Raw genomic sequence first — 23,652 nt, 5'->3', positions numbered from 1 at the left:
GGGCTTGTAGGCGGGGGCAGTGTGGGCAGCGCGGGAGGAGGCGGGGGCGGGGCGGGGCGGGGCGGGGGTCGGCCCTTCCGCTGGGCCGGGACTTCGAGCCGCCGGCCGGACACGGCTGTCCCGGGCCTTGCTCCGGGGAGTCCGCAGCCGGAAACCTGTTGTCATTTCAGCCACTTGTTGCTGGACGTTAAACCGCGCGGTTTTCAAGCACTGGGTGGACTTATTTATTTATTCATTCGTTTATTTATTCATTCATTTCTGTATTTGTTCTATTCCTCCCCTTGGTGTTGCTTTGGGGGTTTTTTCCCCGCCAGGTCGAAGCGACCCCGTGTGCCTCCCCGTCGGACTTTGCCGGTTGTTGGCTACAGCGTCAGGGGATGGGATGTGGGAACACCTGACGCGGCTGTCGCGGTGGCTCGATTGGGGCTGGATGCGGCTCCCCCGGAACTCGGCACGGGCAGCTTCCATTCCCGCACACTCCGGGAGAGCGGGACTGTGCCCGGGCGCTGTCCCAGCCCCCCCCCGGTGCCGCCCCTGCCATCGCCCCAGCCCGCCAGCCAGCCCTGTTCCCCGGCAGGGCACCCCCGCCACCTCCCCCCTTACCCTTCCCTTCTTTCCCCTTTTTCTTCTTTTTCGTTGGTTGGTTGGTTTTGTGTCGTCGTTTCCCCCCCGCCATCCTCACAGGCTCCAAGCACGAAGACCTGGTGTGACAGGATTGCTTCGCTGCTTCTGTTTCTGAAGTTGCAAAATTTGGAGCGTTTTGGTTCCCGGGGCACTGTGCTCGCGTCCCGGCAGGCCCCACTCCGGGTGGCCACTCCTCCCTCGCCTGCCCGGTGCTTCTCTGTGCTCTGGCTTGGCTTTCCCATGGCAGCAGGCGCTCACATGGCGCTGCCCCTTTGCTGAACAGACTTCTGTTGCTGCTATTGTTATTGTTATTTTCCAAGTTCATTCCCTTTTAGGAGCACAAGCCAAAGGCACAGAAAAAGGTGTTTTCTTGGTTTCCTCTAGTCACTTAAAAAATCCCGGTGATTTCAATTTTCATGCATACGGCTGTAAGCAATTTCGACAAAAACAACTTTTTGAAAAATCTCAAGGAGAGGATCTCTCCCCTGCCAAAAAGGCTCTTTTTTTTTTTTTCAAGAATCTCCTGCCTCAACATTCATAGCTCTCCACAGACAGCCTCATCCTGGGTGTTTAATTATCAATTATCTCTAGTGCACAAGCTATTACTACTTTTGCCATGACGATATTCACCCGAGAAATTTACTTATTTCAGCAATTGGTAGGAAAGAGAGGTGTTCGTCACTGAATGCACTGGCACAACTATTATGTTCAGTGGTATGAATTTTTTCTTCATTACTTTTGTTTCTTAGTTTGAAGAGTTATATTAGTACAGCCTTGTACAATATGCCCATTCCACTAACAGTGAAACTTGTGTTGACATAGCTTATGTCCTTCCTAAAACAAGTTAACATTACCTTGTGTATATTAAATTTTAGAGTGATATGTGTATATTCACCACAGGAAAGCTCTATGAATTAACTTTACTATTTCTTGTTGTAGGCAAGACCCAGGTCCACGTAAAAGGAAATGCTGTTTTCAGTAGTAGTCTTGACATGTGAACCCAAATGTAATAATAATAATGGCCAGTCTTCGCGAACGAAGATTTTGGGAAAGGTCTTTTACCTTTCCAGCCTGCGCAATGGATTTTTTAGGTGAGACACAGCCTGCGCTGAACTGAGCCCACCCTTTAATCCTAAGGTTCATCTGCCGGGGCCAAGCAAGCTTGGACAATGGCAGTGAAGTCCTCAGGACGTAGGTTTGTTTAGAGTGACCTTCTCATAGATGGATGGCCTCACAGGGCTAACGGGCTCCATCTGCCCGGGGGACTGGGATCAGAACCTGGGTCGCAGCGGTGAGAGTCCCGCATGCTAACCACTAGGCCACCAGGGGTCCTACCCAAATGTTATGTTCTTTTGAAAACAAAACATACAATGGAATATAAACACCCATATATGTGAGAAACTCCATGTTTCTCTGCATATATCTTCAACTGTAATATATACATCATATATTAATGTAAAATTAATTAGTACATATTAATCAAATTCGGGTGAATGTATATATATAAAATAATGTATTTCTCAAAAAGTTCATTATTTTCATATCAACTGGTATAAACCATTAGGTTCCAAAAGTACCTATTATGTAAGTAACTTATATAAGTAATGTAATTGTTAACACACCTAATACTCACCAACATTTCCTGTTGAATAAAAGTGAGTACTCTGACTTGAAAGAAAGATTAAAAACAGTATAACTAAAAGCTGCAATTTTGGCTCAGATTTGAGGCTATTAATATTAAGTGAATTCTGTGATTTCTTTTAATCCAGTATTGAGGAGTCTTTCCCCTAGTAAAAGTCTGTTCAAATCCCTGTACTTAACCTGCATGAACACAAATTTCAGCAGCATTCAATAACATAGGAAAAAAATCTATGTGGCTGAAGATTACCCATAGCCCTGCCTCCACCTCTGCTTTGATCTGGTAAGAATTCACTAGGACATCATGTGGCCATTTTAAGATGTTCCTTAAATTAATTATTTTCTTACTTTTAAGTAATTGTAGTTGCTTTCATGAGGTTACATAACTGCATTTTGACACCTTATTTACTTTTGGAAATATTTGGGGTTTGTTTGTTTTAAATGGGTCTGATAACTCAGCAGGGCTACTTCTAAAAAATCATTTCCACATCTATAAAGAAAAGCTTTCAAAATACATTTTCTTGGTAATGTAATAACCAGAGTAAAAATGTAATAACTAGAGTAAAAATGTCTATCCATATGATCTATTTGTTGTGGTTCAGCCCCCAGTTGCCTGAGATTCGTTGCATACACTCTGTTGTGCATTTATTCACACCAAGTGCTCGGAAATTGTTCTCCCGGCCCATGTTCCAAAGTCACTGTCTTGTGGAATAAATATCACAACTTACCAGGATTCTGCAGTTTGGGGTGAAACCAAGCTATTTTCAGGACTGCTCCAGTGTTATGTCACAGACATTTCAAATGGCTGCCAACCTGTTTGGAGGAAATATGGCCGAGATCGACTATGGAGTGTCCTGAAAAGGGATTAGAAAGAGTCATGATGGTGGTGTACCGATACTGGCAGAGGAGGAGGAGGAGGTGGAGATCAAGTAATTTTCATGCCCGATTGGGATAGAGTAATTATGCTGGAACTTCAGGATGGTAAAGGTTGCAAAGCATCTGTACAGACTGCAGTCTGAATATTCAGCAACAAAAAAAAAATACAGCAGCATCTCTACATGTGGACATGTGTACCCATCACATTAGTGCCTCAGTGCTTTCTGCTCACTGGGATTGGTAATGGTAATTCTACCAGTGTGTGCTGGAAATATGTATCACGTGTATGTTTCAGTGTGCTGGTGCTGAGAAAATATTTCAAGATTTGGAAAGTTCGTGATCCCGAGTTGTGCTGGCAGCAGTGGCTGGATGTGTGTGCCTGTATTTCAGACTGAAAGTTGGGTTTCATAAGTAGAAAAAATTATTTTTTCAAGCTTTTGCAAAGCCTCACTGATTGCTACAGAAAGTTCACAGACATAGAATGTTCTGACTAACTGTAGAATAATAATGAAGGGCTTTGTTAGGAAATGAAAGGCAGGTGGAGAAGCCTTACAAACACTCTGATCAATATTTACTGCAAGTGGCAGATGTTCACCCCATCTTGTTGGAAATCCATGAGAGGAGAAGGAGGTGCCCATGCTGCTCAGGGAAACAGTATGAGTGATTTGTCCTGCTCTTTCTTAAATGAGAGAATAGAGTGGTGAAAAAATAAATGTATTATAGCCAAAAATATGAGAGAGATGTATCTTTGTTAGTGTTTTTGGATTAGTAGGGGAAAATGAGAACTTCAATGGGATGCTTCAGCCATTTTTTTCATTAAAACCTTTGCTCATTCAGCATAACTGGCACAGCACACCTTATCTGCTAAGTGCACCTATCTTTGCAAATAAAAGCAGAATTCACTCCTGTTTTCCGGAAAGGGTGCAGTGAGGACATGCAGGAAGCTCCCACTACTCTTGTTAACCTCAGAGTGCACTTGAAGTAATGGTATAGCATCCTAATATTCTTCAGAGGACTGTTTCTTTTGCACAATTTAAAACATATCTTCCTGTATGCTTTTTTTCCTTGTCCTAAATTCATGTGCAAATTAACTCAAGTTGTCATAAGCATCCTTCCAGCTCTTTTTTTGCCTTCTGGCTCCAGTGATGAAATCCATTCACAGAATTCTTGAACTTCTCTTTCCTATCCTCCCTTTTTTTTTAAAATATTTTTTATGCATCAAGCAGCTTGTAAGGCTCATGTTCCTCATCGTAATAGTGCCTTCGTTGCCAGGGACAAAGTGCAAATATTTGTTATTTCTACACTGAACTCAGTGCCAATGATCATAGGTTTCATATATTTTTAATCAATTTTGGAATGTCATTGCCATCTGTTTTTCCAGTTTGGGCTTCCCTAGGAAGTGGTTGTTCCCAGGGAACCCTGTAGTGTGTAACAAAATAAGAAGCCTCCCACTCTACATCTCCTTTCTGTAGAAATCCTGTGCTGGTGTTGAAATGGGAAAGAGGGAAGAAGATGCTGGGCTAATGTGTCCTGTTACTCGAGTTTGCAGTTCTTTGTACACCTGTGTAGCCATGTTACCTTGAAGTATGTTTCCAAGAAATGAGAAATAGTCTTACCGAAAAAGACAATGGATAAATCAGAAAGATATCCAGCATTGCATAGAAGGGTACTGAAATATATTCAATATATTTAAATACAGATAAGAAATCAAGAAGGCTGCATTACTTTGCTCTGTGCGTTGTAAAAATGGAGAACAGCCTTTGTCTTTAAATTTCCGTTAACATACACAGGTCAGCATCATGTGCACTAGAAGAGAAGAGACTGTAGAGCAATTAGCCTGAATCCAAGAATTTTATATTGCTAAAGATTTCATTATAAGTGTTTTATAATCTCAGCATTTTGAAATGTTTAATTTGGGTAATTCATCTTATAAAATGTGAAAGGAGCTAAAGAATGCTGAACAAATTATGAGCCAAAGTATATTTGCTATTGCTTTTTTTTCTGCATTCACTGTTGCAATAAATATGCCTGCTCTGCAATCTGTATACCTGTTAACTCATGGGCTGCTGCCACATTATTTGAGTGGCAGAAGAGCAGCAGCAAATCCAGATGCATAGTAAAGCAGTGCAAGGTGGGAAGAGAAGACTAAGTTCTTGTTTGTGGAGCACCACAATGACCACAGTAGGAAAGGTGGTGCCAAACAGATGGAAAGAGGCTCATGGTTCATACAGCTCATTTCCACTGCTGGTGGTGACATCCATATACTAGCTGGCTTAGAGATGCAGAGCTACGATATAATGTAGGACATGATAGGAATACTTCCCTCTGCAGCATTTTCAAGCTAACCATCTATCTGAATTTCAAACAGCTTTTTATTAACCTCAGTCTTTGTGTTTCAGTTTAGTGGTTTGAAAAAAATATTAGCTCTACAACTCTCTATTTGAAGTGACATCATTTGACAGATGTGGTAAGTCACATGGATCAATTACAATAATGGGGTTCAGTGGTGACTTCCCATGGATAAATCTGTCACAGCTTATCCTGTTCTCAACCGTTAGAAGTCCTGGAGGTCCCGTTCATATCCCTTCAGTTCTTATAGAACAGCCAGCATTATTTTGCTTTATAGTGGCACTGGTCCATTTCTCAGGAATGTCTCTCTCTTGCATTCAGTTTGGCCAACAGTCACAAACCCTAATATTTGAGGCAGTGTCATAGAGTTGGGGCTGGATGTGCTAATACACACAACTCACGAGTCTGTATCAGGTGAGGGAAAGAGGTGCTGCTCAAAAAAAAAAGTGTGAACCTGGGGAAACACACACATGCTGGAATTGCAAAGGAAGCCATCAGCATTCAGCAGGAGTGATAACATACCTAGTCCAGATGATCCTGTAACAGAAGAGGGCACTCAGGAGCCAGACAGCAAATAAACCTTATCACATTATACAATGAGGGAAAATCATTTAAAAATGGGGACAAACCTCTCACAAACTGGATGCAGCTCATAGTTGAAGGCTGTGAGCTGATGAGCCTGGATTTCATTCATGCCAAAATAGAAAGCCCAGGCACTTTAAAACAATCTCTACAAATATGCTCAAACCAACTCATCTGAAATATTTGAAGTAGCATCCCTATGTAGACAGGACTTCATTATGTTATGTGTTATTGTTTTCAGGGAGTCATCACCTGCTCTTTAAAGCAAAATATACATTGCAAGAGAGAATGATTGCTCATTATTGTCATATTTCTTGATTGCCTTCTGTATTAGTTCATTCAAAGGAATGTATTTTTTCTCTTCTGCCCTTCTCTGCCTGCATCTGACAACACTCAGCATTTTCCACAGAGCTCAAAATTGCTTGCATTCTTATAAAAACGCCTCAGCCGTATGGGCTTCGCTGAGATGAAATAAAAAGTGCATGACTTGAAAAAATGCAATACTTCATCCTGAATGTTGATTCCATGGCTGAATAGTTCAGCCATGTATAAACAGGAACTATTAGTTACAAGAATTTCCATTACTTTTTTGGCTTTGAAACTCATGTTCTGCATAAGCCAGGTGTGACAGGAGCTCATCTGTCAAGACAGTATGATGTTGCATTAAAGGATTGGTGTGAACTTTGATGCTTGTAAATATATTGCACCAGCCAAGCTCACCTCAGGACAGGTAAACAGTAAGTTGTCTCAGCTGAGATCTTGGTAAAGACAAGGGAGTTATTTTTCATCTTCAAGATCTCATTAAAAATCAAGTTTATCTCAATTTAGTAATGTAAGTGAAACCATCTCTGTGGACTTTATTTTAAAATAGTTAAATAGGTGCAGTATCTATTTATTGAGGTACATCTACTTTCATGACATGTAAGAGCACAAAAAAAGAGCTCAGGTCTCAAAATATGAAAACTGCTGAAAGAATGACAATGGCTCTGTTGTACTCCTATACAAAGCAGGACCAGGTGGTCTAAACTGAGTTTTATTAGGCATTGCTTTCTAATTGCTGACGTGACTGAACAATCAAAGCTGTAAAAAAGCTTGGCTAATATTCTGAACACCGTACTTCCTTAAGAAAACTTAGCTGTGGTATAGTTCACCTTTAATTGGTATCTTTCCTCTCAGATGACTGTGGAATTAAGAGGATAAATAGAGCCACACTAGGTTTTCATGGCTCATCTGCATCTTACATAGACTTTTAAGGTTTAGTAGCATGGTATGTCCTCCTTATAGGAGGTCTTCATGTCACAAAGTAACTAGTTCACAAAAGAAGTCTCCAAAAAATCACACAAAAGTTCATAAGTATGGTGGCTCTAAGACCTCTTTTTAGGAAGTGCTCCAGTGCGTAAGCTTTTGCACCTGTGAAATTCAAGCAGTTGTTTTAAATAAAAGATCTAAGAGTGAACCCTGGCAGCTCAGTCTGCAGAGGGCTGGCAACTGCCATGGAGCAGACTGACAACATGATTACCTGCAAGGTGTGTCCCACTGGGAAAAGCCTGAGCTTCAGCAGTTTGTTCATGTCACAGCATGTGACAAAAGGTTACCAAAAAAGGTGATTACTCCTGCCGTACCACAGCAGTCCTTGTGTCAATTGGCTCTAGCAATGGCGGCCGTGCTTACATTGAAAAACTTCTTACTAAGCTGTGATTTGGATGAGAAAATATGGGTTGTGGGCTGAGAAGAATCACGAGAACAAGAACACACACTGCCCTGGGTGACAGTAGGTGTGTGTGTATTTACTGTCCCCTTATTTTTCCCCTTAATTTTAAATACTAGCAATTAATAACTATCCCCTTAACTTTCTCTAAATATGTGCTTGCAGAGTATTTAAAGAGGAGGTAAGTTGTTTATGAACATTCTAGGGATTCCTAGAAATGAGGTAGGCTGTTGATTCTAGAGGGATACTAACTCAAAAAGTCCTTTTTCTGGTGTTATGTGTGAAAGTTGGTGTGAGGCAAGACTTAGAGTTGGATCACTATTTTATGGAACCGTAAACAGAGAGAAAAGACACAACTTTCAGACTAGAAATCAGTTTGTGAGAGCACTGGAGCTATATGACTCACTGGTTTATCTGAATAGGCAAACAAACTAGAAAGTATTGAAAGAATGGCTCTGATCAAAAAAAATAAAAACACGATTTTGTTCTTGCTGAGATCAGAAAAAAAATCTACCCTATGAATACAGATTGCCTTGGTTTGGAATATTTGTAAAGAAAAATCTGGTCAAGCTGGCAGAGCTGGTGGTCTGCTTTCACATAAGCTCAGGCTTTCAAGAACTCTCCAAAGCAGTTGACACATAAGTTATATTTTTTTGTGAAAAGAAAGCGAATTAGTATTTGAGTCAAACAAATGCTAATGTGTTTCTCTAAAAGACTTCATCATTGAGACAAATCACAGGAGAAATATTCTTTGCCTGGTGGTCAGATTAGTCCTTTGAATTGTGGGATTTTCTCTGTTCCATTCCCTGGCAGGTTCCAGTTCCATATCTGGTGAAAGTTTAATTGTTTTTGCAAACTGAAGAGTCACTAACAAGAGATTGAGAGCACAGAATGCCCAAGTCCCCTCCAACCTTTATGGGAAGTAGCAGATGCATGTTAAGTTGGGAGGGCAGAACTCAGCAAGCCTCTCAGAACCCGAACAAGTAATCTGAACTCTTCCTGTGAAACGGAGGTATCACTCTGTCCTATAGAGCTCTTTGATTCTCACCTCAAAACTGACACTAGAATTTCTGAGAAGTTCTGGGAAATCCCACTTTGAAACACATTTACCATTTTCCAATATAAAACAATGTCAGACTAAGACACCCGAAAGGCACAATCAAATCTTCATTAAAAATAAGGCCACCTAATTTTTAGGGGTTTCTCACAGCTTAGTGTCCTTGTGTAGTTATAATCTAAACATACCTGCAAGCTAGCCTTTCCCTCAGTGTCTCAGAATGAGTCAGTACTTCAAGCTTCTCCTGGGGTGAACCTCTTCACAACTACCTGTTTCTGCAAACATTAAACAAGACTCAGAGTGATGCACAAGAAAAACAAAATTATACTGTTGACGGGCAGATGCCTAGGAATGCAGCCGAGCAATACAACCTGAGTGTTATTTTCAAGCAAATATAGATTGTTGTTTGTAAGGAGATAGCACCAGATGTAAAGGTATTCTGAGATTATAATCATAATTTACTGCTGTCTACTCAAAGAGACCCTCTATGTAGATATCAACCATAATGCTGAATGTATGTCTTGACCTTTGAATTTCTATTCTTCAAATCAGTATTTCTTGTATGCATGCTTTCAATAGGTAATTAACTTTGGAGTGGACTATTCTCCCAAGTATGCTTCATTATAACTCTACCAAAATTAATCTACAATAGTAGTAGCCTTAGTTTGCAGAAGGACTTAAAGGATTATCATTCCACCATGCTGGACATCTATAGACACACACAACAAATTCTGAGTATTTTGTCTTCTTCATTGATTAGGTCTCATTTTATCTGAGAGTTCAGATTATCTGACCAGGTGTTTTTCAGCACATTTCAAAGGTAGAGTTTTAGCTTTGTCTAATTCAGAATAAGGATGTTCTTGAATGATGAGGGAATTAATTTTGACTGACGCCATCTAGGAGAAAAATATGAGAGTTGTATGTGTCAAGCAGCTCAGAAACCTGCACATAAGATAAAGGTTTTTCACTTTTCTACTCTTAAGCACTGAAGTAACCAAATGAACAGAAACCATAAACTCCAGCTTTGACTGTTCAAGCACCTAGTATAGTTTAGTGCTCCAATGTCTAAGGTGTCATCTTGGTAGGAGTTATTGAACATGTTGTCTCAGCAATTGCCCCATTATTCTGTGAAGAGCTAATATTATCTCTCATTATCCTTCTGCAGCATAGTCATAATCAAATAAGGCAGGAGAAGACGTGACTTCCACAGACATGTGGCTTGCACTGAAATATTTTGACATCAGAGCCAATTAATGCAGTTGCTTGTTCCAGAAATTGAATTTGTTCAGTCCATATCCTTTGTATTCCTGCTCCCAAACAGAATTCTTCCTGATCCTCAGGAAACTTAAATGAAACAAAAAATGGACTGGAGCAGAAAGCAAATCCTTTCTTATGCTACCTATTTAAACAGGGTTTTCCTTCAAGTAAGATATCTCAGAGTGTCGGGACGGGGGAAGTATTTCAGTAACAGACTGTCAGAAGTGCACAAGCTAAATGTCGTGTACACTTTTTGTGTACAGGGTGCTTCTTATCTTGTGCCCAGAGAACTCCAAACAAGCAGACAGTGCTGGGAAGATAATTTAAAAAAGGGTTGCATAATTTGTGAAGCAGTTTTACATTGCAGTAGAGATGGCATTGCAAGATACCCTTTTCCTGAGTCTCACTTTTTCCTATATCAATTTCACTCAGTTTTTAAATATAAAGAAATGATTTATTTCAATTTGGCTTCGATTGACTGTTAACATGCTTCCTCTCCCATCTCGTACACTATAATTACAGAAACCCTGTGCTTTACATTATTAGCACAGAGATTTTTGTGCAACTTTACACACCTTCAGTGTTGTCCAAGTGAACTCATAACACTTCTGTAGCATTGCACCTATTCCAACCCACCCGTTCTCTGATGGGAACCCAAAAGTATGAAATAAGTGTATGTCAGCTGCAGAATGTACACTACATGCTTTAGAAAGTGCTCAGAGTGAATTTCAGGATAAAGACTAAATTCGTGGAACTGGCAACTAACAAAAACATCAACCATCTGTAAATCTGATATGTAAATCACTGAACAGAATGAATATCAATAAGGCAGCTGATGTGACAAGACTTCTATTTACCATACCAAATATCTCTGCTTTGCTCATGCTTTGTCTTTCCAGCATTTCCTCAGTTGTAGGTTTCTCCACCTCTTGTTACTAGCAGCTACATGATTACAATAATCAGATTATCTCCACGGCTAGTAACTGCCTTGTTACCTTCAGTAGCTGAATGGAGAAATTATTACAGAAAAAAAGAAAGGCTATTCTTCATTCCAGGACAGAGAACAAAGGATAACAAGACAGGTAGCTCTAAGGGCCCCAAAGGAATTGGGGAAAAAATAACTCACAATACTTCACACGGCCAAGAACAGCATTTTCATTTTACCTCTGAAGCCCAAACAGGGATCATAAAGACCCAATTGACAAGCAGGAAAATTATCGATATTGTTTATTAAGGCATTCATTTCTCCTCAGATGCCTATCGTCAACAATTATCCCCACCTACACAGGAAGGGCAACACCTGCTGTTGTTCAGCTCCTCTCCCCCTACCCCCAGACCCCATGAAAGGTATTCATATAACTTTGGGATCATTTAGCTCTTTGTTGCTTTGGACTAGATAAACCACTTACACAAGGTAGCAACAACCTCATGCAGTTTCTCTGATGAGCTTAGACACCATGGTGGCACTAGAAATATCTAGGAAGGAAGATAGAGAAAATATAAAGTTATTTCCTTGAGAAACACTCCAGGGAAAGGTCTCAGATTTTTTTCTAAGATTTGATGCCAAGCTAACTATCTCCATGTATAAAACACACTTTTTGGAGCAAAGACAGAATTATAGGCAGCTAAGAACTTTTCAGGAAAATTAGCAGGCATAGTAAGAGAATTCAGGGTTCTTTACTCTGCCAATTAACATAACCAAAAATAAATTACTTTTCCCTGTTCAGGTGATGGGGCCAGGCTAAAGATGCATTCAACCGGCATTCCAGGCCTGCTGTGAGATGTTATACCTATTTTTACAGACCAGTAAGCTGAGAGGCACAGAAATGTCAGTCAAAACAAGAGCTCTAGGAAGTTTTATGGTCTAATCAGTAGCCAGAAATGCTTCTGGCTTTTTGAGAAAGAGGCATATTTCACAATGCAAGGCTGGTCTATTAATGCAGATGCACTTCTACAAGGCAACTTTTTCAGCTGCAATGCAGAAAAGCCTTTTTTCATTTTACTCAGTCGTGCAGGATGTGATCATAGTGACACTGAAGACTAAAGGTAGGAAATTAAGCATGGCCTCTTGGGCATTTGAACAACATGTCTTTTTGGCTAATAATTATTCTTCCTGATAATAATAACATGTGAAGAGAATAAATTATATCATCATCATCATCTTCATATCTTGATATGTGATTTGACTATAAACCATAGGGACTAAATATAGTACTATCAAAATTAAGAATGTTACACCTGTAATACATCACAAACCACCTAGAAGTTACAGTTAAAGGGCAGGTTCCCATTGTGCAGCTCATTTTCATTATTACTAGTAGTTATTTCCACCTATAGAAATTAGTGTAGGTCTCTCACCACATAAGCAAAATTCGCTACCCTACAGGTGATCTGGGACCTCCTTTCCCTGGAATCCAGGGGAATTTATATGCATCCTAGGTATTTAGTGTCAGCCTACCTTTGATACTTCACAGGTTTCTGTCTAGTAATTAAGGATGAAAGACACCAGTGTCCCTCACTGAACCCTTCTGTACTGGAGAACTTGCTGAGAGCTTTTGTTAGGGAGAGGAATGAGGTATTCTTTCACTGCAGTGACTTGTCCAAAATAAACTACCAAACCAGCCAGTGATCCTGGGTAAACAATAGGATCCTAAATTAAAGGACAGCAAATAAAGTGAGAATAAGCAAGAATTACTATTCATGGACTTGCCTACTCATAAAAGCATGGATGGATGCAGTTATGCCAATATAAATATGTGCAGAATGTATGGTATGGTGTATCTAGATGCCTGTCTTACTTCATCCATACTAGGAGCTGTACTGTCACAACTATTTTGCATTAAAATACCACACTGCTGACAGAGAAAGAATATAATAAATGCTGTGCAGCTGGACCTAAATGTGGTATTTTTCTTCTGAAGTTCAGCTGCCCAATGACCTACCCCATGCCATCCACTATTTCAGGCTGGTAGTTTTTTTCTTGTTGCTATGGCCAATTGGCAAGGAGGGGAAAGAATTATCTGGAAATTTAAAATACTAAATCTGCAGTGGTTTGGAAGGATTTTTTCCTCCAACAGAGTTTAACAAAAAGTGTGTGCAATCTGGCTGCATCTGAATGCCAAAAGAAATATGACAGCTCTTATGCCTGGGAAAGGCTTTAAAAAAAATTCAATTATTTATTTCTCTCTCTTCTTGAAAAACTCATGCTTCTTAAGGAAATGCAGCCTAGGAAATCACACTGTCTGCTGAGCTTCTTCAGTAACTTTTGAACTTGTTGCAATTTCTGAACCAGTTCCAGCCTAATCTGATCAAAGGCTAAAGGGCTCAAAAACTTTGTGAAAATCAGAGAATGGATAAAGGAAAAAGATCAAAATTAGGACTGCTGTGCTTGGAAAGGCTGAAGCAAAACCTTAAGCTTTCCATTATGTTTGCTGTGGCACATGCATCTCCAAATTTATCATGATACCTGCCTCTCATAGTCATGGGGCTTGGGGTGGCACGTGAGCAGCGTAGGAGCAGAACTACGGCTTTACATGATGGGTGCACAGGAGAAGGTACAGGAATGCTGTACCCAGGTACCAAGGCTGCTTTAGTTCAGCTGCTTGTGGAATAACTTCTTATTTTCTATTTTCACCTCCTGCCTGGCACTCTTCCTTTCCTAGAATAAAATGAATAATTCACTATCATTGTCATTGCTATAGGACTAGTCTAGTTAATGGCTAAGAGCGGGAAAAGGTAAATCTCCAGGAAATACAGGGCCTTTGACTAAATCAACAAATTAGGCCAAATTAATGAGAACTGATTAATTTATTGAACTCTGAGAGAAGCTGTTCTTGACAGGACAGAATTTTTTCCCATCTTTTCTAAAATTTCCTTTTCTCTCCTTCTGACTAATCCTTGTGAGACAGTTTCTCTGCTTTCCATCTCTTTTTTCTTATAGCTGCCTTGCCAACTCACTCTCACCCCAGGACCACTGCTCTCTCTGCCATCACATTATAGGGGAGATCCAGAGAAGCAAAGATAGTTATTTTGCCAATTTCCCCTGAGTCTAGTTCATTGGACAAGGTTTTGCAACCATGAAATACTGTCTTAATAAAGTTCAAGAGGGGAAACTATTGGAACTGAAAATGAATACTTTTGGTGGAATCCTTTATCCTGAAGGTAGCACAGGAGGGAATTTCTGGTGGAGAGTTGATTGCTACTGGGACAGAGGGTGGTAACTAAACCTTAGACACAAAATACTTCTAAGATACTGATATTTGCTCCTTAGCTCCAGATATGTATATGTACAGATATGCTTTTTGCTTTATTTTCTTAATGTCTGATACTTTAAATGCAGCTTTCTTCACAGGATAACTCCTATTAGGGCTGGGTTTATTTGGTCGGGGTTTTTTTTGTTTGGTTTGGGTTTTTGTTTGTTTTTTTTCGTTGTTTTTTTTTTTTCCCTTCACAAGATTGTAAACAAAAATTTGTTTTGAAGACTTCAGGCTGAAACCATAGAAGCTGAAGCCATTCTAGTAATCTTTTTCTCAGTTTAAAAGAAAAAATCTAATACATTTATCTCCTAGTGCAGCATCTGAATTCAGGTATTTAACCATATTCAGTGAAAATGGCTTATAGGGCAGGGCTTGGAAGGAAAGACTCCCCTCAGAGAGGCATGGAAAAGGAAGGGGGAAAGAGAAACTGAACGGCACGGAATTGATGCGCTATTTACATCAGAGGTGCGAAGGCGGGAATGCAGAACGCCGACGCTCTCCCTTTTCCGCAGCCACCTCAGTAAAGTCTGTACACGAACACGAAGCCGCCCGACACGACGAACCATCAACCTGCGACTACAGCTCCCGTCAGCCCGGGCGCGGGGCCCGACCGCGGGGCTGCCCCTGCCGCTGCCTCCGCTCTCCCCGCCGGAGCCGCTGGCGCGGGAGCGGCCGCTTCGTGATTGCCGCCGGCTGTGCTGTCCCGAAGCCGGGAAAGGCGGGAGTCGCAGGACGCGCTCCCACAGCCCGGCGGGTTGGCCGGGCCTTCATCAGGCGCCGGCGCTGCGACGCGCCTCCTTCTGTCCAAGATGGCGGCACCGTTGGCGGTAAATTCGGGTAAGAACAATCCAAGCGCGGGGCTGTGGCTCCTCCTCCGCCTCGTCCCGGCCGTCCTGCTCCCTGCCCGCGGACCACCGGCCCTGCGCCCCTCCTCAGAGTCCGGGGAAGCGAGGGTGGCCGCCTGAGCAGGCCGGGCGTGGTGAGGCTGCGAGGCAAGGCCCGAGCGGGCGGCGGGGAAGGGCTGCGGCGGTGCGGGCAGGCGGCGGGGAGAGCCCGTGCGGCGGTACCCGGGGCTCGGGCCACCCAGAGGTGCCCGGCGATGGATCTCCGCGGTCAGAGCTGCCGCTGAGCCTGCGTGGCCCTAGCAGGGTGTGACATGAGACAGCGAAGGCTCCTTGATTCAAGAGGACTGTATAACTCAGTGCACATGGGGTTAGGCAATACATTGAGATGTACTGCTCTCATCTCAATGACGGTATTGCGCTCCTCTCTTAATGCTGTGAGCAATAAAAGGCAAAAAAAAATGCGTTCAGAATCTTGCTCAGTAGTACACACTGAGTGTGGAAATGTGAAGATAGTTTCTCATCCATTGACTAGGAGCATCAGGTCCATCCATGGTCCTTTTAGAGCATGTCACAAGGAGCAGTTTTGGGTTACTAAGACGGCACTTGCCCAATACAACAAATACAAAAGGAAATGACTAGATAATCAGAGAATAATTTAGGAGGTCATCTGGTGCAGTGCTTCTGTTCTTCCTCTTCCTTAAAGCAAGGCCAGCTCAATCTGATGGCTCAGGGCCTTATTTAAACTAGCTTTGAATACTTGTGGGGATGAAGATCCTCCAAGAGGTCTCTCTGGGCCTCTGTTCCAAGGTGTGACCACCTTCACAGTACTTTATTTTTTTTTTCCCGTGGTGGCTAATTGGAAATTTTGTTATTGCAGCTTGGGTCAGTCGCTGCTCATCTCCTGTGGTACCTCTGTCTGCTTTCTATGTGTATAGTGCCCTTCAGTAGTTAAAGAAAACAAAGCTCCCATCCCTCTTTAACCGTTCTTTGTGTAAGACTAAACAACGTCAATTTTTTTAGCCTTTCCTCATGCATCCTGTTCTTTTGGCTCCCTGTTTCAGTGTCTTGCTCTGAGGAGCCCAAAACTAGACACTGTACTAGAGTGAAGGATTCAGAGATGCTTAAATAATCACTTCCCTGCATCTGCTGGCTACAGCTCTGTTAATACAGCCTGAGGCCTTAAGGCAGCCTTTGCTATGAGTGTATGCTGCTGACTTGTGTTCAGCTTCCTGCCTGCCAGGACACTTGGGTATTTTTCCATAAAGCTGCTCTCTAGCTGCTTGCTTGATCCCCAGCCTCTACTGTTGCATGGAGTAATTCTGTCTCAGATGCAAGATGTTGCATTTGCTGTTGCTGAGCTTCATAAATGGACACCATGTGAAAAGCAGTTATGACTGGAATATAAGCATGGCCAAATGTCCCAAAAGGTCTGTAACTAAGGCTTGGTATGTCATAGTCACAGTTAATAGAATTAAAACCTCCATTCCTTTGTCAAGCAGGGAGCAAATTTTACAGAAAAGATATTTTGATCTAACTGAATGAATAACATCTCTGTCCCCTCACAGAAAAGCAGTAATAAAGCAAAGACCCTTCATCTGAAATGAAGCTTTGCTAAAGTCAAAATCTGAGTAGTTAAAATGAGACTATGCTTTATTTATGAATTACATGGCAAGAGATTCTACAGCCTTATAATTAAAAATTAGGGGAAGAGAGAGTTTTGTACATGAAATATGAGAAAAAAATAAAGCAGATATGTCAATAGAAGTAATGAGGATTTTTGCCTTAGGTTATGTTGTGTTGTTTTTGGGGGCAAACATAAGTTTATAATGTGGCAAAAAGTTCAGGCATAAGCGTCACCTGCTATTGTTGCCAAAAGAAGTAACTCATCCTTTCCTTCCTTGCTGGCCCTGATGGTGTGGTCAGCCTTTGTAAAACTAATAGTAATAGAAACAGCATAAATGGGAAAAAGTCAGTGTGGTTGCTAAAGTCCAACTTTTTTCCATCCTAGGTGCTTATTCCTTTCTCTGCAATAATCCGTCTTTGTGCTAGCATAGCTGGTGCCATCACAGAACAGACTGGGTTGTAGATGTGATCCTGCTGAAAATAAACTCTTTTTTTGGATTAGTTTTTGGTTAGAGAAGTTAGGTCCTTAATTTCTTTTAATGCTTTACAGTACATGTGTTTGGGCTGATGCAAAGGAATTATGTGCTAGGGACAAGAGCAAACAGATGGGCCAGGAAAATAGTTGAACAGTCTTTGGCAGGCACTGTGTATTGCTGCTGGTGTTTATTTGACTCGGTAATGTAATAAGAGTGAAATAAATCTCTACACTCTGAAGTTTATGTGGGAGAGCCAGTTACAGTCTAGAATGTGAAAATATTCATCCAATAGTAGCTATTTTTAGTTAAATTTGTCTAGACAGGGGTAACATTGTATGATTAAAACACTCTGCTCGAAAAAGGCAGAGAGCTTGTCCTTTTTTACAGGTTTTCCTGATACAGCCATACTGGCACTTCTAATTGTGTTGTGAATTATGATAGGTTTTGTTAGTACTGAGTTTGGGGTGAGAGGGTTTGTTTTGTATTTATTATTGTTTGTATGATTTCTTCCTTTGCAACAGAGTAAAACTGACAAAGTTTTGCTGCTGCCAAGTCACCACTGAAAGCAGTGGTCTTGCTCAGAGATTTGCTACTATCTCTGTGCTCACTTTGCTACATTTTCACTTGGCTTACCCTGCCTTATTATTCAGGACATTCAGGGAGCGTTTTGTGTTACTGTGAGGTGTGCCTTGGTTGCATAAAAAGGAGGGGCATCTTTAGATCAGGGTAGCTGCCTTGCTGTCTTAACTTAAGCAGCCTGGTCAAGAAGGGGTGCAGATACATTTCACTTCAGTAAACCTTGACAGGTTTACCATAAGACTTAGAAGGAGCTACACCATGATAAAATGTTGCCTTTGTACTTGATTTTATACCACAGTGTTACCTTGTACATTAAAAAGGAGAAAAAAAAAGTTAAGGCAATTTTAGATTAAATGCTAGTGTTTTTGCATATAGGCTACTCTGCAAGACATAGTTCTATTTTACTATTTCTCCAGAGACATTCCTCCTCAGTTTAAGAAGTCTCTGCTGTTCCCTACCCACTTGTTCTTTCCCTCTGTGCTTCAGGCATTGGTCTTTATGATTAGCTGGACCACTTTGTTAGCTGTGTTAATGAGAACTCTGATTTTTATAAACCATGTTGAAAGAACTCTGGAACATGTTGCTTTTTCCCCCTCTTCTTTAATTTCAATCATTTGACTAATGTGACTTATAGTGCGGTCTGTCAGAGTAAACGAAGCAGGTATGTGCATGGTTGGAAACAAGTGGCTTTGAGTGAAGGAGGACAGCAACCTCTTAAAGCAGCTTTTCAGCTAGGAAAATTGCAGCATGCAAAAAGCACCACTAGCTTATAATACCTTAGGGTCAGAGACCATCTCAGTAACACATAGTGCCTGCAATCAGTTTTTATGTGGTAGCTTGAAGGCAAACCATAAAATTGGCAATATAATTTGTCTAATAAACTTAGCAGTGACTCGTGGTGTGTAAAGTCTGAAAGTTTCACAAATAGAAATGACATCTAGCAAGGGGAACACTTAGGTACCTCTGTTTAATGCTGGTTTTAAAATTTTGTGGGGTTTTTTTAATGGGATAATACTAGGTGGTACGAATTTTCCATCTACATGGGTTTCAGTTTAGACAACAGTTCTGGTTGAAGTCTGAAGACTAGTTTGGTGTGCTGTTTCCATGATTCCCGATGATAAAGAGACTTCTAGCACAGTCTTCCTGCTACAGAATTTGGGTTCTGAATGATACAGTTTCTAGTAAGGAAGAGATCATTCAGCTGTAGTACTAAATTCAGGTCTGAAATATGCAAAAGAAACTTCTCAGTGTAGAGAAAGAGGTGAGGTGGTATTTTTAGAGTAGGGTCAGACTTCTCTAATTTATTTGAGCTTCCTAGCTTCTAGAATAATCTGGTCTCTTCTAAACATAGGTAATATTTTTGTTGATCTATTTCTAGTAAAGGAATTTCACGTCTTTATGCACCTCTTTTACAGAATATTGACAGCAAGGGTGTCTTAGGTGTCAAAAGTACTTGTCTTTATTTATTTTTTAAATTAAGAGAAGAGAGATGAGTTAATATGAAAGGGTATCGTTATGCTTATATTGCCTTTAATCTTATGGTTTTAGTTTCTAATTTATATTATTCTACACAGACCGATGGAAAGAGGCAACAAATTTTGACAGCACTGCTCTTCATTTTCAGTTCCTCATATATTGGATATTTCTTTGGTTTGGATTTTTATGTCAAAAATAGAAGGCCTTGCCAAGTTACATTCAGATTCAAGGTCGGCTGTCCAGTTCTTAGTTATCCCTTAATCTTACCAAAGTGGATGGAATTCAGGCAGGTAAGGTTGAAAGATTAGAAATTGTCCATAGTAAGTCCTTAATATCCTTCCTCTTTGTGTCAGGAAACTTTTCAAAGTCATAGTGGAACTTGTATTAAATTTGGCAGCTAACCATTTAATCAGGAAATCTGTATGAGGAACCTGGAGAAGCAGAATAGTTTGACAGGGAGAGTGTGCTGGGATATGTAAACATGAAACATAACTTCGGAGCTTTACAACTGTATTACTTGTTGATGCTACACCTCGTAATTCACAATGAGATGCTTCCACACCTTCAGTACAAGTCATTTGCATGGACAATTTGTCCCTAATGTAATATTCTAAAGATATTACTTAATATTACTAAAACTGGGAAAATAGGCAATCTGGGGGGAAAAAAATCAAGAAATAGAAAAATCTACCTGTGTATGTATTTCATGCCCTTTTTGCACTTGTAAGAGTGCCTCAGTCACTTCTAAGTTCATGTATTCATTTATAGCTGCTCAGCTTGAATGGCTTCACATTTAAGTGTGCTTGTAGGCTGTGGCAGTCTTTGGTCTGACATTCTAGAAATACTTTGAGACTTAGGAGATTTCCATTTTCCATTGTTGGGAGTGATTTCAGTTTTAGTTTGAGTAATCAAAGGAGTTTGTTCTCTCTCAACAGGCAGTGTTTTTCTCCTATTATTGAGGTAGGACTTTATACCCCTTCTAGTTGGCTAGCTCAGTACACTGGTTCACCTCTGACAATGTAGGAGTAATAAGGGTGATTAAATAGCTTGCTTTTGATTAAACGGCTATTTTTTTTTCCCAACTTGCTCATGCAAATAATAATCTTTGGAAATGGTTGAAACCATTTTTCTTTAGCCGTCTGCTGTAATCCCAGAGTACCGTATATTTTGATTTGATGGGTTGTTTAGTTTATAGTGAAGATGGTCCTTTTCTGGAGTGTTCTGTAGAAGTGGTAGAGTCGCAGTCCTGGAGGGATTTAAAAGATATGTAGTTGTGGCACTTATGGACGTGGTTTATTGGTGGACTTCACAGTGCTGGGTTAGTGCTTGAACTCAATAATCTTAAAGCTCTTTTTGAACCTAAGTGATTGTATTGTAAATATCTTTATAAGATGACTTTCAGCTCCAGAACTCAGGTGCATACATCATCTTTTCTGCTTCTCTAGCTCCCTAAATGCAATTAGGTTTTATATCAGACCATCATTGTTATTTTTTTTTGCCTTAAGAAAGGAAAATATGCTTTGCTTGATGGGCATAACTGTCTATACTGTCAAGCTGAGAGTAACTGTAAGTTAAAAAAGAGTCTACTTATTGAAAACAGTGAATAAATATTTTTTTTTGTTTCTTTCTCCATTTCAAGTACATTGTTTTATTTTTTCTTTTAGCTGCCAGCTTGTGGGGTCCATATAAGGACATATGGCAGACTGTAATGAATGCCATTTGGAAAAGACAACCCGAAGCTGTTCATCGTCTTGACCAGGTTTTAAAGAAACACAAATCTGACTTCATCTCTCTCTTCAGAAATCCGGTACTGGGCTAATGCTCTTTTGTGGAATGAGTTGGAGAGTTGATGATTTAATCTGTCTTGCAGTGTTGTCTTACGTACCATTTAGACTCTGACCATGCATTTCATTCTACATTTTTACAGTACATAATGCAGATGTGTTATACCAGTCTTGTGCTACTATAAGAATACAAATAGCTTGAATAATACATATTATTTTATGTCTTTTACAGGATGATTTTATCTATGATGTATTGTTTTCTCTCATTGTTTGAGTGCTATTTTGAAAGGAAAAGTAAAAAGAAAAGTATCTGATGATCCATCAGTCACCTATTGGCTTTTTTCATTACTCTTGTGTGTCTGAAAGCACCAAACTATTTTGTCTGGTTTTGGCCTGTGCTCATATTTCAGTCTGGTTAACGAACACACAGAACAGGTGAACATATGAATTTAAAAATTACAGTATGTCTTGTTAGGAATGTCAGATGATGTGGAAAACCTCACTGCTTCTTGGCTGATGGATCACAACTAGAAATATATCTTCTTTCAGTGGTGTTACTTCTGCAATAGTAGACAACTCTTTTAACTGATAGGCCAGAAAATTTAAGTCAGCTGTAGAGTTTTGTCAGTATATTTTAGCATCTCAGTTTAATGGAAAAAGAATGATGTAGAAAATAGCAGTTGGGAGTAACACAACAGTTCTGATCAGCGACGTGGATGTGTTTCATGGAGCTGTTGAGAATTATATTAAAGTTTACTTTCAGTCTCCATTATTGTGAGTAAACTAAAAGTCAGCACATTGCATAAGATTATTTTTGGTACGTTCTCACAAAGAGACCACTGCTGTGCAAACGTGAAGCATTATTAGGATGCCATTACTATCTCTGTGTTTAAAAACACTGCCATTGTTTTTATGATTACAACCTAACCTGTCGGAACAGTATTTGTGAGAAAGGATTAATGTGTAAATCTTTATTCAGTATTTGTTCTTGCCATTCTGAATAACTTCCGATGCTTGTTTCTCTTGCAGCCAAAGAATGTTCAGCAGCATGAGAAAATTCAGAAAGCAAGTACAGAAGGAGTTGCTATCCAGGGTCAGCAGGGAACTAGGCTCTTGCCAGAGCAACTCATCAGAGAAGCCTTTATCCTCAGTGACCTCTTTGATATTGGAGAGTTGGCAGCTGTTGAACTCCTTCTAGCCGGTGAGAAGGGAAAATATTTAAGAGCTGGAGAAATACAGCTTAAATAGAGCCTTCTTATTTAAGTGTATGCTTAATGTGAACGAATGATCAGTGAAGGCCTTAGCTTCCTAACATAAAATGTTCCTAAGGAGAAATCTACTCTCACTGTAAAGTAATATGATAGCAGTGTTCTGAAACTTAATGTTCATACATGCAGCTATTTCAAAAGGGGGAATATTTTGAAGAGGTTTCATGGTTTAATTTCTCTATCATTGAACTTAAACGTAATTTTAAAATGATTGACTTAGAGTTTTTCCATAAAGCAATGTAATGGATATTGGTTCTTTAAACTGTGTATTAGTTATATTGATATGTGACTGTTTGGATCATAATCTAATAACTGATTAGTAAGAGAAGTATTCTGGAGAGTGACACATTCTTTGCATGTAGAAGATTGATTTTAGAGTTAAGATGTAATTGTCAGTTATCATTACTAGCTACTGTTCATCGTTTAACTTTTAAAATTAATTGAAGAAGTAGCTTGCAAATTTGTCAGCTTTAGCAAGACATCTTCAAGTCAACCTCTCTTTCTATTTTGAACTTGAATTTTTGATGTAAATTCTGGCAGAAATTTTAATTTTGAATAAAAAGATATTTTTATGATAATCAGCTAGAATTGATTATGAAGATAGGTACATATCAGTTGCAAATACCATTTGAACTAAGATGTGTTTGGCCTTACACTTTTTTTTTTTATTTTTGGATGTTTTAATAGTTGAATATTAACTCTAATAATAGTGCACAAAATATCTGTGATTTAAGTGTCTAAAAGAAATCCAAGTGATAGTGAATAACCACAGTTACTTTAAATGCTATATTTGTATTTCAGTTAGAAATACAAAGATACAGAGATGTTGTCAAAGTGTGTATGTTCAACTTTTTGGAATATTCTGTGCATTTTCTTTCCCTAGGAGAACATCAGCAACCTCATTTTCCTGGCCTTACAAGAGGTCTAGTGGCAGTTCTGTTGTACTGGGATGGAAAAAGATGTATTGCCAATTCACTACGAACCCTCATCCAGTCACGCCAAGGCAAGACGTGGACATTGGAACTCAGGTCTGTATTAGGGTGATACGCTGATCAAAGCTCTTTGTTTTGAATGCTTTTAGGACTAATTAGAGAATATGTATATTCTCACATTTGTTTGTTTTTCATAACCTGATGCAGCAGCTGTCATGTTCTTTTTTTAAGCATAATGTTAAAGTTTCTTGCACATATTTTTATTGGGTTATAAGGACATGATATGTGTTTTACTTTCAATTCTTTTGTGCTACTTCACCTT

At 40.0% G+C, this 23,652-nt stretch overlaps 1 protein-coding gene and 1 long non-coding RNA gene across 3 annotated transcripts in view; one reads left to right on the top strand and one right to left on the bottom strand.

Annotated features, from left to right (window-relative positions):
- Nucleotides 1-615: 615 nt before the first annotated feature.
- On the bottom strand, nucleotides 616-11,561 carry LOC113966326. The gene is made up of 3 exons (XR_003533785.1): nucleotides 11,501-11,561; nucleotides 2,991-3,116; nucleotides 616-735 (listed from the first exon to the last, which is right to left on the bottom strand). It is a non-coding gene; the product is annotated as an uncharacterized LOC113966326 (long non-coding RNA).
- A 3,516-nt stretch (nucleotides 11,562-15,077) lies between these two features.
- Nucleotides 15,078-23,652, top strand: part of NUP205 (nucleoporin 205) — a 51,312-nt gene continuing 42,737 nt past the window's right edge. Inside the window, exons 1-5 of one of the 2 annotated variants that reach the window (XM_027680008.1) lie at nucleotides 15,151-15,184; nucleotides 19,495-19,636; nucleotides 21,011-21,153; nucleotides 22,160-22,331; nucleotides 23,282-23,426. In XM_027680008.1, coding sequence (XP_027535809.1) covers nucleotides 21,055-21,153; nucleotides 22,160-22,331; nucleotides 23,282-23,426 — 416 coding nt within the window. In that variant the 5' untranslated portion in view covers nucleotides 15,151-15,184; nucleotides 19,495-19,636; nucleotides 21,011-21,054. Of the gene's footprint in view, nucleotides 15,185-19,494; nucleotides 19,637-21,010; nucleotides 21,154-22,159; nucleotides 22,332-23,281; nucleotides 23,427-23,652 lie in introns of both variants that reach the window. The other variant, XM_027680007.1, reaches the window with a different exon arrangement.

Source organism: Neopelma chrysocephalum, unplaced genomic scaffold, assembly GCF_003984885.1.
Source record: "Neopelma chrysocephalum unplaced genomic scaffold, ASM398488v2 Primary Assembly neopelma1_59, whole genome shotgun sequence".
Taxonomy (NCBI): domain Eukaryota; kingdom Metazoa; phylum Chordata; class Aves; order Passeriformes; family Pipridae; genus Neopelma; species Neopelma chrysocephalum.
The sequence above is the reverse complement of the archived record's forward strand: the minus strand, read 5'-3'. Positions and strand labels throughout refer to the sequence as shown.